The sequence below is a fragment of the Asterias amurensis genome, chromosome 1 (assembly GCF_032118995.1).
Source record: "Asterias amurensis chromosome 1, ASM3211899v1".
In the NCBI taxonomy this organism is placed as follows: domain Eukaryota; kingdom Metazoa; phylum Echinodermata; class Asteroidea; order Forcipulatida; family Asteriidae; genus Asterias; species Asterias amurensis.
The window spans coordinates 37,042,352-37,060,916 of NC_092648.1; the positions used below are offsets into that span (position 1 = coordinate 37,042,352).

Below are 18,565 nucleotides of genomic sequence, written 5' to 3' on the forward strand. Positions count from 1 at the left end.
TTTACATAAACACAGTAAGAAAACTCTGCGTTGTCAGTGCACCAGTTAAATAATGAGTTCGTTTCGGTAGCTGAAATATGATTGGACAATGTTTCAGCGTCGCTAGGTAAGACCCAATCAAATATCTTGTTTCTTATGAAGGCAACTAAAAATAAAGCTATTTAAAACGTGCAGTTAGTGTGTCACTCTGTTTAAAAAGAAAACGTGTACTTCAGGCACTAGTTGTTGATGGTGATGCGAGAACCCCGAAAAACGTGAAAAACACATGTGCGCAAATTTTAAACTGAAATTGAAAAGAAACTGACGTGCTGACAGCAGCCATTTAAAAATTTTACATGAAATGAAAGGGAACAAGCGTCGAAAACATGGGAAACATCATGTTAAAAAGAGAAGAAAGATTGATCTTCAAGCGATAAGTAGAAAAGTAAACGAAAGAAAAACAGGTGGAGCTAAAAAAATATATGCAGGTAGTCATGGGTAAGCCGTTCATTTCCGACACATTTACAATTATTAAATTTTGTTTGCAAATTAAACACGATCATCATGTATCTAGGCGTATTATATTGTGGTAGAATATTAAAATTATAAAAAGGGAAACCTAATTGCTAACATTAACAATAAACAATTGTTTTGTGTATTTTTTATTAAAATATTAATATGATTTTTGGGGTTGAACAAAGAATTGACTAGAGTGGGATTCGAACCAACGACCTCCGGATTAACGTGCCGGCGCTCTACCAACTGAGCTATCTAGCCCTAGGTGTCAGGACACTTCGTACTTTTGCCACTTCGTACCCTGGACACTTCGTACCTTTTCAAGGTGCGAAGTGACTTTGGACACTTCGTACCTTGGACACTTCGTACCTTCTTACAAGACACTTCGTACCTTCTCACGAGTCACTTCGTACCTTCTCACGAGACACTTCCTACCTTCGTACTAATTTGGGATTTCTGCAACGTTTATGTTTTTTTTTTTTGCTTTGTGATCGGATGATTATGAAATAAAAGCAAAACAAACCAACTGTTACTATTTTGTTTTACTATTTTGTTGGGACACCAAGGAGTCATTTTGACGATTGCATGATTGTTTGACTTTAAAATATTTGTAAAAAATATTGGCGAAAGATGTTGTCCTTGGCAGTAATTAACTTATACAAAATATTAGTTTCACATTAAAAATGACATTCACATACTCAAACAAAAGTTATAATTCATTAAGTAGCCTATTATTAATTTTTTATCTCAACGAACATTAAATTATTGAGGAATACACATTTTAATGGAGGTACGAAGTGACTCGGCTGAAGGTACGAAGTGACTCAGCTGATGGTCATTTCGTACCCCGCCCACGGTACGAAGTGACCAATTTGGTTACGGTACGAAGTGTCCCGAAGGTACGAAGTGTCCAGGGTACGAAGTGGCAAAGGTACGAAGTGTCCGACATCCTAGCCCTATGTTGGCGGCGTCCCTATTTTGTCAATATCTTTGTTCGGGCGTGCCAGTCAGAAGCCATACAACCGTTAACTGCCGTGTAGCCAGGGATCACACCCAAAAAATATAAACATATGTTCCCTTTTTAAATTTTACATTTAGTTAGTTGGTTGTTTAATAACCAAAGGTACCAACTTGTCCTAGACATTGTCCTAGATCAAAGACTTCCTTCACAACTTACCTCAGCAGGTTCCTATTCATTGATGATTGACACTATGACAGTCGATCCAGTAGCGACTCCAATAATCTATAAGGGATAACCAGACGCTGTAGCTCTACTCCTAGAACTATTTCGGTTTTGTCCGCTGTCGTCTCCAACCCTTACGGGAGACAATAGCGGACGAAACCGAAATAGTTCTAGGAGGAGTCACGTAGCTCCACCCATTATGTTTTTCATCTTGCAAATAAATATTTACATGTACACTTACTTGCCTTCTTGTCATTTTGGCAAACCCATGCATGGCCATGTGCACTTTCACAGCAATTTTCTCAAATTAAAAGTGTATTCATTCATCAGTGTTCATATAGAAGAAGAAAATGAGTCACACTCACAGGGGAAAAATTTACTTTTAGGCTTTATACGTGTACATGGCTGAAAAGAGCATACAACCATGGAGGTAGAACAAGCTTTATTTTGACATCTTACACACTATGTTTGATGTTTTGTTCAAAAGTTATGACCTTTTGAAAAATAGATTACGTCATAATCTGAAAATAACCAAGACTGGGGAAACAGCATGTTTAATAAAAAAAAAATCACCTGTTGATGTCTAAGGGATGACCAAAAAGAACATGTTTTATTCACCTTTATCAATCAAAAACAAAGTTTTTATTTCAGAAAATGTGAAATATGGACCTTAAAGAAGCATAAAACCATCACTCAACAGCCCTGTTCTGGAAAGTGGGTTGTGCGACAAGCTACTCTTTTTTGTAGAGGCCGTCACTTATATTTGTTGTTTTAAAACGAAAATCCCCCCCCCCCCCATCTTGATAATATTTGTTTCATAATGGAAAGGCCTAATACATAAAGGTAAACTACAAAGTTATTTCAATACAAACTTTACTGCTTTCTATCATAGGACGCCTTCTGCAAATGAATCTTATGACACCAAAGGAAACCAAGATGATGCAGCAGATGAGGTACAATAAGATTTTGATTATCTGGTAAATCTTTCTGGTTCTACCAGATTTTGTTGGATTTGTGAAGGTTGTTGGTTTTAAATGTCATTAACGCCCTCACCACTCTCTTTAAGTTTTGTTCCCTTATTGTGTCTCTTGCAGAGTCTTTCTTGAAAACCTACCATTAACTATTTTTCGCATTTATACCATAGGTCCTTTTGGTTGGTAATCAGTTTGCTAATACTATTTTCTTATAATATCATGTCTCTTCATCTCTTATCTGATGCTGTTTGTGTATGGCAGGAAGGTTACAGTTCAGAAAGCAGTGTTGAACAAGAACCTTCAGCTTATGAACAACTTCTCTCTACTCTTGGTTCATCTGCAGCAAATCAATATTCTGGTAAGTCTCGGGTTTATTGTAAACTCCTCTTGCAATCTTTGACCAATAGATAGTTCAGCAAACCTTTGCTATCTTGCCTTCAATGCCAACTAGACAACATGCCTTGTGTTCTTGACTATGCTACAAGGCCAAATATGTTTATTTCAAAAATTTGATGAACATTTAGGAGAAGCTTTTGACTTGTATGTGTTTGAAAGAACCTGAGGCTGCAGTACTTGATCAGTTGTGGTGGTTACTGACCTCTTGCTGAAATTACTAGACTCTGTCCATCATTGGACCAGTGGGTATTTCAAGCCCTGGCTTTGCATAGAATTGTTGTGCTTTTTGCAAATTAATGAAAATTAGCATACAGTTTTAAACACATGATTTTAGAAGCAAATTTGTTTCAACTCTTTTTAGGTGAGGTTTGCAGCAGCACCATGTGAAAATTTCTGTTGAGTAGTAGTGTTGGTTCTGAAAAGAACCGGTGGTTGACAACTCTAATCACATCAAATCAAGAGTTTTCAGAACCAACACAGAGGTGCTACTGCAAACCTCACCCACCATGCAAAGGTTTAAATCCATCTTGTTGCTGTTGTAGAGTTGTTAGCCACCTACTCAAAAGTGATATTCACTTGGTGTTACAGCAAACTTCTCTTTATACTTCCACCATGCATGGTTTCAAATCGTACTTGATGTTGTTTTTGTTTTTCTAAGATGAGGAAGACGATGTATCTGATGAAGATGAAGATGAGGAGGAGTTTGATGAAGAAGACATTGATGAGGAAGATGCTGAATCTGACATTATTGAAGATGAGGGTATGCCTTTAAGATGTGTGTTTTTTTCTTTTTAAATTTTATTTTTCCCCCCTTTTTTTCTTCTTTCGTGTGTGTTTGTTTGATTGATTTATGTTTTTCTTGCAAGGGAGAGGGATGGGAGATTGAGTTGAATCTACTATGTCAAGAAAATAGCTTTTGAATCAAACAAAACACTGTTGCGTAATTTAATTGCCGTAATCAAACCAACTAAGAATGAATGAAAACAAAAGTCCTGACAAAACAAAAACTGTTTTCATTCTTTGGACTGAAATGTGATCAGATGAATTTGATGAAATTGGTTTTATGGTTTATTATTAATCAAAAAATACATGATGCGACTAAGATTACTCTTCCAAAAACTATGTTGTCCTTTGTCTTAGCACATTTTGTGATTATTGAGTTGAGTTTACTTAATAATTCTGGTATTTATTTTATATACAGATGAGGATTCCGCACAGATCTCGCTAGATAAGAAAGATGGAAGTCAATTAGAAGATGTTGAAGATGAAGAAGATGAAGATGAAGATGGTGATAATGAGGAGGAGGAGGAAGTTGCTAGTGATGAGGAGGATGGAAATAAGGATGAAGAAGAAGTAAATACTGAAACACAACTGAAAGGTAAGGTTGAATAACCAACAACAATAACAACAACATTTTCCGGCCAATTGCAGTAAAAATTTCTTCCATTTCAAAAACATGCATTTATTTCCCTTATGCATTTCCCCCTAATCCACTCAGATTTGGTTTCTTTTGTATGCATTCAGTTTTGTTTTTTGTCCATACATGATTGAGTTGTTCTCATTGAGGTTCGTTTCAGTCATTCTATTTCATTTATAGGCATTCAAGACTACACTTCGACCCTTCTTAAGTAACAATTCTATTTAAGTTTTCCAAATCATTTTTCTAGCTAAAAGTAAAAGTGGAATTGCAAAATATTTGTGACATATGCTTTGCAAGATTTGAAATTGAAAAAATTGTGTCCTTTATGTCTTGTAGATCCTTTCTTGAGAAGGATGGCTTATGATATTGGCAGTGAGATGGCCAGTGAACTAGCCAAGGGTGAAGTGACACACAAACTCCAAACAAAGGTATACATGCAGTAACATTGTGTTATTTAACCCGCCTACTGTCTGACCATTCAATATCATTCAGTGAGGTTTTGAATGATAGATTCACTATGCCAGGCTGCAATAGGATATCATGTGGTGAATGCATCTACACAGTACACAGTCAACCCTCCTACTGTCTAACCATTCAAAATCATCCACTGTGGTTTTGAATGTAGATGTACTATGCCAGCCTGCAATTGTAATATCATGTGGTAAATACATATACAGAGTACACAGTCAACCCTCCTACTGTCTGACCATATAGTCTCATTCACTGTGGTTTTGAATGAAAACGTTGCCAACCACGCAGTGTACAGTTGTGCCACCATACACAACCCTTGCTGTGGAATAAATTTAATTGGCTGGTCAACTGGCTTGAAAATTATCATTATGAAAAGGTTACGGTCAAGTTCATTAGTGCTTCTTTTACTTTTTATAGATTCTCACCAGGCTTAGTTTGGAAAACTGGCTTAGATAATGGACAATACTTCTTTGTGTATCAAGGGAATATTTGTGGTAATTATTCCTGTAGCCCAAAATGTTTTCTATTCCTTGCAAATAGAATAAATTGACACTATTTCTTTCTTCATCAGTGGAATACGCTTAGAAGGCTCGTCTTCTCATCAATGTGTTCTAAGAAACCAGTGGTCTTGAGAGCTCCTGAAAGTCCTACCTTCAATGACCTTAATGTAAGTTCTATTTATTGCTAACTGTACTGAAATAGATTATATAATGCATATTCATACATTACAACCACACTAAGTTACTGTTTCAGGTAATGTTTGAATTTTTATGAGTAATATTCAAGTATTACACGTCCTGTTTAAATCTGAGCACAATTTCATTGAGCTGCAAGGATAACATATTACTAAGAATTTTCTGCTAATCAAAAATAGGAAGGGGAGCAGTCACAGATTGTACATGTGACATGACATTTTGTGCTGGTAACCTTATTTTGGTAAGCATAACTTTTGTTGTGCTTAAGCAGCTCCATGAGATTGTACTCTGGTTTAAGAATTTTATAGCTTATTGCTTTGTTGCTGGAGTAAGCTTTGACAACAAGTTTTGACAGAATAAGTTTACAAGCTAGTTTGCCATGTCACAGGTACAATTTGTGATTTGTTTCCTGCTTATTTCTGCTTATCAGAAAATTATTAAGCAATATTTCCTACTTAAGAAGCTATATGATGAAGTTGTGCCCTGTTCCCAATTTCATAAAGCTGTTAAGCAGTAAATACTGCTAAGCCAATTTCTTTGTTATTAAAGCAAAAGCTTTGTAAGGCACCAGTTAAAAGAATGCAAATTTTATTCAATTTTGGCTGATAACCAGTTTCTGTTAAGCAATATTTTTCTGTGCTTAGCAAGTTTGTGAAATACAGGCTTTATTAAATTAGACCCTTGTGGCCATGAAGTTGATTTGACAGTTTTAATTGTTTGTGTTATTTGATTCAGATAAGGAAGAGAATATCGAGTCAGTGGGTTGATAGTAATCAGCAGTTCATATTGCCCGATTCCAATGATGTCTTTACTCCTCTACAACTGGAGCTGTTTACAATCATGAATGCTTATCAAGTAAGATTTACTCTATTCATTCAATCAAGTTCATTCCTGGGCCCAATTTCAGAAAGCTTATAAGCAGAAATTACTGCTTGGAAAATGTCTTTGCTAAGCAAATAATGAATGAGACACCATGCAGTCACAACTATGTAAACTTATAGTAGTTTTGGCTGGTAACCTGTTTCTGTTTAGCAATACTTTTCTGTGCTTAGCACTTATTTGTGCTTGCAGGCTTTATGAAATTTGGCCCTTCTTTTAAGTGAACTGGCTGCCATTGCTGGGGTCAAACAATGGAAATGCGCATGAATATGTATGATTGGACGTTATTTTTGCAAAAACTCAGGTTTTTGCTGAATCTATTATGTACATGGTTTGGGCTACTGTTGCTTATTTTGCGTAATAATACCCAAGATGTTGTTGCTAAAAAATGATTTTATGGTAAAGAGTCTGTTTTCAATCTGTAAAATAACTTCCATGTGTTGTTTTTATTCTAACAGGATTTGTTGTTTACAGAGAACACGCATAAAAATGCAGAGGAGATCCGTAATGTAACCTGTCTCCATATTCTCAATCACATTGTAAAGTAAGTGAAATATACTTTATCACTCTTTGAATATTGTAGCAATTACATTGTTTGTAGTAGTTGCTGCTTAGTCATGTAAGTGTATGATTTAAAATGGCCTCTCAACATTAGGCCCGCTCAGTACCAGGCATGCTTGGTGTTCGAGCTGTTCAAATACTTACTTACTTACTTAGCTGCTTAGGACTGGGTGTCCCTTGGCCTCCTTGGAAAACCTTCCCTGTTCAGGCTATTTATAGCTAAATGCTCTGCCTCATAAAGTGGACTGTTGGCATCATCCTGAGTTTGCGCCTTCCAGGGTCATGGGTTTGAATCCCTTATGAGTACAAGTAGTGCATGGATTTTTTCACACGCAGGACTTGTGGAAAGTTCCGAGTGTACAGTGTTTGTCAGAGTAAAACCAAAATATTAAGTTAGTTTTATTAAAAAAGAAGAATCAGAATATCCCAAGATGAATGTATTTCATCAATTGTTTTTTTAATGTCTTGTTCTTCAATCTCCTAAATCCAAATTTGAAAATGTTTACCATTTAAATTAATGATTGTTTAACCATTAATATTTGCAGGTCACGAGACGCAGTACTAAAGCATAACACCATGTTGACTAAAGATCCAACGCTGGACACTGAGTAAGTCACTATTAGGGTCATTACATCATTGTTTCTTCGTTCATTCTCATCCTCTAGTTTTTAATAAACACATCATACACAAAAACTGAAAGTTTTATGATATCACGTTAACAAAAATCGTTAACATCTCGTCACATTTTGGTGAAAGCAGTTTAAGACTATTAATGTTCTGAGAGGTTTGTGTACATGGTTATTTCGGTAGTGGGGGAGGGGGGGGCGGGGCTTTGAATGCTATTTACTGATCTATGCCAGTATTTCAGATGGCAGTATTTTTTCTAGATGAGCTTTATAAGTGAATTTCCAGATTGAAAACTTTTCATTTTCCTGTTTTACCCTTTCAGAGTAATTTCTGGTATTGTATAAAGAAAAGAACGAACTTCAACCATAATTTTTAATTTATTTATTTTCAACAAAAGGACAATGAGAGACCAGGGTCTGACGAGGCCTCGAGTATTAATCGTTGTTCCATTCCGTGATGGCGCTCTCCGTATCGTCAACACCCTGATCAATGTGTTACTGCCAGCCGACAGTCAGAACCTTGGACGAAGGAAACGCTTTAATGATGAGTATGGGGAGTTGGTTCCAGTGCCAAATAAATACCCAATGCCAGGTAAATTACATTGGATATGTATCAATATTAATTGTTGTTTTACCCATAAACACTGATGTATATAAGCACTGTATACCAAGTACTTTCCTGAGCTATGTGGAAAAAAATCACAGTATACAGTGCTAACACACTTGTGTGTCTATGGGTTAAACCAAAATGAATATTCTTTATCCCTGATGCAAATTTGCATCTATTGGATATTTATCATTTTTCATAGTTATTTCCAGGGATTTGGCCTTTTACCTGTGTGGACCCAGTTTTTATCCCGCACCGTGTGGTTTTAGTCTGTACCTGATTGCGTTATCTGCTGTATTTTATTGGTTTTCAAATGGCCTCTCAACACTGATCTCGCTTGGTACCAGACATGCTTGGTGGTCTAGTGGTTCAAACATCTTCTTGATAATGTTGAGGTGCTGTTTTTGCTCCCATACATCTGACATTCACAAACTCCAACTCAGATTCAATCCGATATTTCTAGTGATCTGGTTAATAGTCTCATGGCTTTGTTCCATGACTTTCACCTCTAGACCCAGGTTTGTATTCCGGACCAATCCGGACCATTCCGGACCATTCCGGACCATTCCGGACCATGGGATGTGGATTGCCCTTTGAGTCCCTACATGGTCTGTGATTTTCCTCTTGTTTCTAAATTAACACTTATATTCACAAGAAATATATGCAAAAAAATCAACTTTACTAAAGATCTATTATGAATCCCACCCATGGCTGGGATAAAGTGAATTACATCACAGTCTCAAACTTAATTTCTCCAGTTGGGGTTTTCCTGCCATGTCTAAAAACAAACATTCATATTCAAAAGAAATAAATGCATGAATTCCAACTCTGATTCAAACTGATATTCATGTTATGTTTTTATTTATTTTATCAGAGGATTGGGAGTCCACATTTGCTGGAAACAATGACGATCATTTTAGGATAGGTCTGTCAATCACAAGGAAGAGATTGCAGTTATATACAGAGTTCTATAAGTCAGACATCATTATTGCATCACCGCTCGGATTGAGAACACTCATCGGAACAAAAGGGTTGGTTTGTCTTTGCGACACTAGTCTAATTATTTGCCTCAGACATGACTGTAATGAATAAATATGCAACTTTTTTGAGCCTCAATTTGTTGCATTTGAGTCATTAATTTCCTGGCAGCATTTTACGTTCATCGCTCACCGCTAAATTATTTCAAACCTTAGAGGAACAAACTGACATATAGATGATAAACCAATTTGTTTTGCTGTATTGCATAGTTTGTTTAATTTGAATATGCTATACGAACCCAACTCACCAGATGTCATTAACAAAGATAAATCTTAGTTGCGCCATTTGAGGGATCTAACTCTTCATGTGGTACTTTCCAGTGTGCTCTTTAATCAACATGCATGTCCTTACATACAATAAGACATTTAGATATGCACGCATGTACCTGCATGTGATACTAGTGCCAGGTGTTTCTAAAACTGGTCACACAACAATTTGCTTATTAAGGGGCCTTTTAGTTACTAGTTCACAGAGCTGGTCTTTATATCACACCTCCCGCGCCTTCAACCAATCAGAGCCGATAAACCCTCTGTGGTATTTATAAATTGTTTTTATTATGATTTCCAGTGAGAAGCATCAAGACTATGATTTCTTGTCCTCAATTGAGCTGTTAGTCTTAGATCAGGCTGACGTCTTCCTCATGCAGAATTGGGAGCATATCATTGTAAGTGACTCATATTCATTGCCTTATCAGTCATTGTGAAAGGGGTCTTTTACAAAAGGAGTTAAACTCTGAAGTTCAAAGGGTTATTAGTGTTTATTGGCTGGTTATACTGTTCAGATTTAGCCAAAATAAACCTCTCAAAGTCATGTTTCAGTTATTATAAACATGGGAATGTTATGTAACAGGCATGTAACTGCTTGAATCAAGACTACTTTACTCTTTGTTTGTCCTTGCAAAAACGACTACTGGAATAAAGACTACCAGTGAATTGTTTCTCCATGGAAGAATAACAACTCAAATCAAGGCTACCATTAAATTGTTTTTTCCCTGCAAGAACAACTTGACTGAAGACTGGGAGTGAATTGTTTTCCTTGCAATTGAACAACAACTTGAATCAAGACCACCAGTGAATTATTTTTGCTTGTAAGGATAGCAGCTTGAATCTAGACTACAAATCACTCTTTATTTCCTCAGCATTTAATGGAGTATCTTCACCTTCAGCCCAGAGACTCACACGGAGTTGACTTCTCAAGACTCAGAGAATGGACACTCAATGGATGGTCAGTTTCAAACCATTAATTGCCACATTTCAACAATCCTACATTTAGAAAGACTCGTTTCTGCAAAACAAAACCATTCATGCCAAGAGGAGACCAATGTATTTAAAACAAACATGACTACAAAACTTTAAGTTCTAGTATTTTAGAATCTGGATATATAGAATATTATTTTAGTTTTAAATTCATGATTTGAACTGGCCTTTCAGCACCAGAAATGGCCCTGCAAGGTTTTAAACAGTCATTTAAGAACGAGTCACTACTCTTTTATTCCCATTCATAAATGCCTTTTTGTGAAAAAAGCGTGATAAAGTAAGAAAGTGTGTCAAACTTATCTGTTTCCGACGAGCTTGAGCTCTGTACATGTACAACCGTGTGTTGCGTTGTTATGACTGAGACGCCTATTACCGACAGTTTCCAGATTCATTCGTGCGCCTTTAGTCTTGTTGCAAGACGTTCTTGTTTTCCTTTCACACACAGCACGGCCAAATGGACAGCGCCAGCATCGCCGTAACAAGAAACGTCTTACACTAAGACTAACTGGTTGTAAACAGAGTCCAGCTGGTCATTATCAACCGTTTAAAACACCCCCACGTGACGCTCTCTCAACCAATAGGAATAGCGAAACTGTCTGAGGTTATTATTAATGTTTGTTTTATTTTGTTTTAGGAGTAAATATTACCGGCAGACTTTGATCTTGAGCAGTGTGACTACTCCAGAAATCAACTCACTCTTCAACAAGCATTGTGCCAGTATCCTTGACTTTTCTAAATACCCCTTACTCTATAAAACTTAAAATCCCACAAATGCCTCAGTAAAAATGATACTTTAGCTACATTCCACATCTGTATCTGGTTCCCTATGTGCTTTTGCAATACTGTATACAAATTCTCATTACCTCCAAAGGGGATCTATCTACTTTTTTTCCTTTAACTGTCTTAGAAGTAGAACCAGTGGTCGATGACACAAAGCACAAGATTTGTCTTAGGATGAGTTTACTGTATTACCATAGTGATTTGTCATCAAATTACGAAGCAACTAACTAAGAGTAGGGGCATATAAGTCTTTGTGAAACTGAGCCCCGGCAACTCCTGACTGTGTAAGTCCACTGTCAGTTTGGCTGAATTTGAATTGCACTTCAATTTCAATAATAGTTTAGCCTTGATCAAGGCGCTACAGCCAGCCGCGATCTGCAAAATCCCAGTCCCCATCACTGAATTCCGCCAGCGCACCCCTATACATAACCCAGTGCATATACGTGTACAGCGTATGTACACATACGTACTATGTACATGTACCATCAGTATACGGTACACTTACGGTACATGGGAACTTCCCAAGTAGCGCCTTGATGGTTTTGTATCTGCCAAAATTTAGGGCGGAGCTCATTATGCTAATGTTTACTAACAACCCGTTCTCATTGGTTGTTGGTTGACCTATAAACTCTCGCTGTCAATCACAACGTTGTTCTGCAAGCACTCGCACACATGTGCTCGTCGACGTATTGTAAACAAGCAGTGGCTGTAGTATAGTTGCAATAATGGCGGCGGGCGAGGGAGAAATCCCTACTAGTAAAACCAAACTGTAAGTCGCTGGAAATCAATGGTGTATAATTTGCAACACAACTACAGAAACTTTCAACAAAACATAACAGCCGCGTTTAATGCATCAATCATGGGTTTAGAAATAGAAGGAAAGAAATTAGACCATGTGAAATGTGTTTGAGAAAGGTTAAAAAAGTATCCAGGTGTCATGGGTTTCCGGCAAGATGGCTACTTGGTAAGAATTCTTAGGTCTTGGGCATATGACAGTACAACACACCCCATCCCCTTGAAGCAAAAACACAGACCAGATGAGATAAGAAACCCAGCTGTTTATTTTGTCTTAAGGTAGAAATATATTATTCATTACGTTTCTCGCGGTAAATCAAAGTTGGGGATCGAAAATATGTGTTGTCGACAGACGGTAGAAGATGGCGTGTGGCTGAACAACAACTAAATAAAGTTCAATTTCATAAACTAACTCTTGCCATACTACTAGTACTACACTACAACGTCACACTTATATAGTACAGCAGCTTCCAATTCAGGGACAAATCTACCATCTATGTTGTAATTATAGTCCTCGTGTTATAATGAAACGCAAGACAACGGAAGTTGTTCGAAGTTGTTCCACACCATTACCGACCGGGCGAGTCATGTCCGGCTCACCCGTCCGGCAGCGCATTCAGACCCCTTACAATCATAGCTATATATACACCACGCTCCCGACACTGCTATAAAAAGCACGTAGTGCACTACATGTACATATACAGCTAGCGTTCAGCGTACACACACATGGATGTGGCATGATTGCTAGCAGTAATACGTCATTCTCAATCGCGCCTGTGATTGGCCAATGTTTAGAATGACACGCCCACATCATGAATACCCGTTTATCGGAATTCCGATAAAGCTTTACAAACCCATCAAGGCTGTTGTTTGAGCCACGTGTATGAGGTTAAAAATGCAAAGACACGACCGTTCTCACGACTACGCTGTACTGTTCTCGCTGTACAATGTATGGTAATGTACATTTGTGAATGTACTGCATGCGTGTGCCGCGAACCGGGCCGGGGAACAGTACGTCAACAGCCTTGATCAAGGCTAATAATAGTTGGGTACACAGTTTATAGCTGTTACATTTAATGTCCTTTCAAACATCAGCCTATTTCTCAGTAAACCTACACCACACACTTTCTTAGGCTACGACTTTAAAGGAACACGTTGCCTTGGATCGGACGAGTTGGTCTATAAAAAGCGTTTGTAACAATTTTTTATAAAATGTATATGGTTGGAAAGATGTTTTAAAAGTAGAATACAATGATCCACACAAGTTTGCCTCGAAATTGCGAGGTTTGCCTTTTACTGTGCAAACCAACACGGTCGGCCTATTATGGGAGTCAAAATTTTGACTCCCATAAATGGCCGACCGTGTTAGTCGACGAGGTAAAAGGAAAACCGTGCAATTTCGAGGCATGTTTGTGTGGATCATTGTATTCTACTTTTGCAACATCTTTTTACCCATGTGCATTTCATAACAAACGGTTACAACGCTTTTCAAAGACCAACTCGACCGGTCCAAGGCAACGTGTTACTTTAATGTCTCCCATTACTGACTAGGAACTTACCCCTTGACTACTTCTGCATTCCTAGCCCTTATTTCTATGTTCTAGTCTCGGTTTATGAAGTGTGATGATAGTTATTGTGATATCCTTAGTATTAATTATCAGACTTTGAAGGCAAGGTGATGGTTTACAATCCACCAGTAACAGGATCAATTTGCCAAGTCATCACCCAACTTCCGCAGGTGAGTCAAAATGGCACTCCACCATAATAACATCTCCTTTGCTAAAAATACCCATCTTTCAGCGAAACAATCCATCACTCGATGCAATCGCCGCGTCATATATGAAAAAAAAAAAACGTTTTAACCCTTTGCAAAAACCTTGCCAAACACCTCCTTTTTTGAAACTCTCTTAAATTTACAATGAAAAATTCTCTGAAGATATTTGTCAGCACTTTTCAGGGATTGATAAAAAGCTTTATAAACATTTAATTATTACGATGAATGTGATGTATTTTTCAGGTGTTTCATAGACTGCAGTGCCAGAACTTCACTGAAGAATCTGATCAGAGATTTGAATTCTTTCTGTCCAAGGTAAACCTATTGTCTTATCACAATTGTCCTATTGTCTCTTTTGTCCTACAGATTTAAAGTTGAAGCTTCATCAACATATTAACATGATGATGATGATAAAATATGCTCTTGTAGACCAACTGAATATACTATTTATATTTTGTAACCTATTCTATCGATATAATTCCAGCCCAAGAAGAAACAACTGTTATGTTACTGTTACCGTCAAACTCATTGTTTGTAACTTGTGTTTTACATCAAGCAAAGCTTCAACTAATTCTTAGGATTGTTAACCCTCCTACTTTTGGTAAAAAAATTCCTGTGAGTTGATCAACAGTTTTAAACCATTCAACTGCATGGCTTTTCTGTGGTGGCACAAATATACACAGAAAAAGCTTTTTTGTAGACTGTGTTGGAAAAGAGGAGATTATAGACACATAATTTAAACGGACACGCTGCCTTGGATCGGGCAAGTTGGTCTAAGAAAAGGGTTTGAAACCGTTTGCTATGAAATAGTAATTATAATAATAATAATATCGAAGTCTTATATAACGCACGTATCTACCAAACAAGGTACTCAACGCGCTGAGTATATACAAACTTTCAGAAAGATAGGTTATTGCAGTGATGGATTCTGACACCCAGTTACGTAACACTCAAAGGGTTTACGAGGTGCTACGGAGCATACAGCAGCCACAGCATATCGATCGGCCATTTTGTGGAGTAAACAATTTGACTCCACAAAAGGGCGTGCTGTGGTAGTTCACGACGTACAAGGAAAACAATGCATTTCATTACAAACGGTTTCAAACGCTTTTCATAGACCAACTCACCCAATCGAAGGCAACGTGTCCCTTTAAATTCTTTTACAAGCAGACATTTTCAGTTGACAATGTTGTTTTGTAGATGATCTAGTTGAGTTATTGACTTGATTTATCTTTCAGGTGTTTCCTCAGTACCAAGACCCTGGCATGCTGGGTACATTGATTTATATACCTCAGTATTTTGACTACGTTCGACTACGCAACTACTTCCGCAAAAAGGAGATTCGCATTGCGCAAATCTGCGAGTAAGTTATACCTTTATTTTATTTATATAAAATTCTATTTTTGCATATGTGGCCAGGTTTTTAAAAAACAAAACATGAAGTGCATTTCAGTTTGTATTTGTATGAATTCATTCATGGACTTTGAATGGGTTTATAAAAATTGATAGGTTATTGGTTGCAAAGGACCTATCTAAAACTCAAAGAAAAACATGTTTTGTAAAAATGCTTTTGCCACTGCAAACCAGCTCCCTCCAATGTTTTTGATTAATGTATATTTTGCTGAGCATCATTTTGATGAACAAGCCTAATTTCAAAGAACTGTAAACAAAAATTAAGGTAAAAAAATATTTTTTAGCAGAAGCAAATTACCAGCTAAAACATCATGTACCGTATATTGTTTGTAACTGGTTCTCTGCTAAATGTTGCTTAGCAGAATAGTTTGTTAAGTGGGCCTACCATTTTACTTAGCAGCTGGATGAGATGCGACCCTAGTTTCCAACTGAAGTCCCATGAAACCTTGTCTCCAACTGAAGTCCCATGAAACCTTGTCTGACAAGTTTCTGTTAAAGTGGGAGTATGAAATTGATCTGAAAATGTTTCATATTTGTACAACTATTTTAGGTATACAAGTCAGCCTAACATATCCCGTGCCAGACTCTACATTGCTGATGGGTCTAGACATATCTTACTGTACACGGAACGGTTCCACTTCTTCAGAAGGTAATTATTAAAGATCATAAACTACTGTAGGGCTGGGTGGGGGTATGTATTCCCACTGTAGGGGGGGGGGGGTGGATCAACCTAATGGACCCCCTTAGATTTGCCACCAAGGTAAAAGAAACAAAATGCAGAACTTGAAAAGCATGTACAAGGTAAAGGCAGTGGTCACTATTGGCAATTACTCATAATAACCTTACTTTGTAACAAGTAATGGGGACAGGTTGATAGTATTAAACATTGTAAGAAATGGCTCCCTCTGAAGTAACGTAGTTTTCGAAAGAGAAGTAATTTTCGTTTAATTTGATTTCGAGACCTCAGATTTAGAATTTGAGGTCTCGAAATCAAGCATCTGAATGCACACAACTTCATGTGACAAGGGTGTTTTTTCTATATTTAATATCTCGCAACTTTGATGACCGATTGAGTTCAAACTTTCACAGGTTTGTTACTTAAAGCATATGTTGAGATACAGCAAGTGAGACGACTGGTCTTTGACAATTACCAATAGTGTCTAGTATCTTTAAACATAAAAAGATAGACTTGTCTTCACATACATGTAACATGCACTGTGTACACTTTATTTCTTGAACCAAACTAAATTTACTGTAACCAAACAAAGGCCTCTATGGTAGTTACATGCAGAGTTGCTCTCACATTCAAAAAAGTTAAGTACTTTTCGTATTCATCCCCTAATTTTTTTCATTATTAATCTGGTGGGGTTATTTCTTTATGGAAGTTAACGATTGAAAACAATAATAGAAACTTCCATCCTTACACAAGATTCAAACCTTACACTGTCTAGCAAAAACCGGCTCTTCTCAGAACCACCACTCCTCACAATAGAGATTCCTTACATGGTGTCACCCCAAACCATACTTACCTACACTGTTCTATAAATTACAGTTTGGCATTGTATATTTATTTGCAGATATAAGCTAAAGGGCATTCGTAACATTGTCTTCTACCAGCTACCGACATACCCAAAGTTCTACAGTGAGATTTGTAACATGGTAGAATCCAGACAGACTACCGTGGAACATAACTGTAGCATTGTGTACACATGTTATGATGCACAGAAATTAGCTGGTGTCGTTGGTTCCAGTCGTTGCGGTCACATGTTGTCATCCGATAAGGACACTTATATGTTGGTCACTGGAGCAGATAGCTGATGACATTGTGTATCTTATTGTCATGTAGGTTCCCCAAACTTTGGACTGTCATTTGTTTGGCTTCTTAAAAATCTATAGTGATTTTTAAACACTGTTGTGCGAGAATGAGAACAGTGGGATTGTACAGTAAGCTACTAAAACAGTTTTATCTTTGTACACCAGGGGTTTTGAGGAAAGATGGAATAACGTTACTAGCTTTACTTGTTCTTTAGCAGGCTTGATTCACCTCACTCTGGTTCTACTTACTTTCATTAGATTGAACCCTAGTCGTCACAATTGTGTGGTGACACTGTACTATAATTGCTTCTCTTCACCCAGGAGTGAAGGAGGCAAAGGGTGGTTTGGTTTATGGCTTAGCTACATGTGCACCAGTTTGGCTGCGTACTCCGAAGAGTTTTAAGTTTGATTGAGAGTTCTGACAATAGGACTAACTTAAAATAATTTGTTACGGCTACAAAGTAAAACAAGAGGAAAGACTTGAAAACTTGAGTTTTTAATTGCTTTATTTCACCTACACTTTGATTTGGTTCAAAGAATTACAGCAACAAAACAAAACTAACAAAGTATTTAAACAACAAATGGTAGTATAATAATATCATAAATAAGAGCAGTTGATTATTTGTACATTAAATGTGAATAATTCTGAGACCAATCCTTGAACATCTCATTGCATTGTAATTGCATATAAAGCCATAGAAGTCACAATTATGACTAGGCTCTGGAACTAGAACCGATACACCCAGGCATCCAACCGGGTATCCACCAGAGACCCGCTTGCAAGTTGGGGCTGTGGTGGCTGGGGCTGTGGTGGCTGACAATGTGGTGGCTGACACCAGTAAGTCCAGGGCAAGCACGAGTATCACGTGATAGCTAATCCAACTGTATCCTGTAAAAAGCTAATCAATCGAACTCAAAGATGGTGTGGTTCAATTGAAACATGACTACAAGACCACTTCAATGTAGGGTCATAGATTGAATTTTATCAACGTATTGATGATTTATAAACCAAATTGTAAGTAAAGATACAATTGAGTCATTTTGTGACAGTTTTAGCTGAATAATATTAGCAAAACTGTCACATTATTTGGGTGTGTACATTGAAAACTAGAGAATGGGAATTAGTTATCTCATCGCTACAACAGATGAATTGATGACTGTTTAATATCATATTCTTTAAAAGTTGTGAATCTGACAGATAACAAGACACTGTATTAAAATTTAAACCTCTTTTAACAAACGGTTTGTTGCTACCGGTCATAGACTGTAAGCACTAACAACATCCATGGGAATCTTGGAGGTAAAATGATGAACCAAATGAATGCAAAGCTATGTATGGGGCACTGAATGACCTCAATTGACCTCTGTTAGAGGGCGCCCTTCCTGG

At 37.3% G+C, this 18,565-nt stretch overlaps 1 protein-coding gene across 1 annotated transcript; it reads left to right on the forward strand.

Annotated features, from left to right (window-relative positions):
• Positions 1 to 242: 242 nt before the first annotated feature.
• On the forward strand, positions 243 to 18,473 carry LOC139938816 (U3 small nucleolar RNA-associated protein 25 homolog). The gene is made up of 20 exons (XM_071934454.1): positions 243 to 477; positions 2,571 to 2,631; positions 2,914 to 3,010; positions 3,707 to 3,808; positions 4,250 to 4,426; positions 4,805 to 4,896; positions 5,511 to 5,606; positions 6,370 to 6,489; positions 6,972 to 7,057; positions 7,620 to 7,682; positions 8,099 to 8,292; positions 9,182 to 9,338; positions 9,913 to 10,009; positions 10,484 to 10,569; positions 11,236 to 11,318; positions 13,838 to 13,914; positions 14,194 to 14,265; positions 15,189 to 15,313; positions 15,914 to 16,012; positions 16,941 to 18,473. Exons 1-20 carry the CDS (start codon positions 341 to 343, stop codon positions 17,179 to 17,181), a joined length of 2,262 nt encoding a protein of 753 aa, XP_071790555.1. The 5' UTR covers positions 243 to 340; the 3' UTR covers positions 17,182 to 18,473.
• Positions 18,474 to 18,565: the final 92 nt, after the last annotated feature.

Bases quoted from the DNA above. Each gene is read 5' to 3' on its own strand.
- LOC139938816 (XM_071934454.1), top strand. From the start codon at position 341: ATGAAAGGGAACAAGCGTCGAAAACATGGGAAACATCATGTTAAAAAG. The intron at 3,011-3,706 runs GTAAGTCTCGGG...TGTTTTTCTAAG, and splicing joins TGCAGCAAATCAATATTCTG to ATGAGGAAGACGATGTATCT. The intron at 9,339-9,912 runs GTTGGTTTGTCT...TATGATTTCCAG, and splicing joins ACACTCATCGGAACAAAAGG to TGAGAAGCATCAAGACTATG.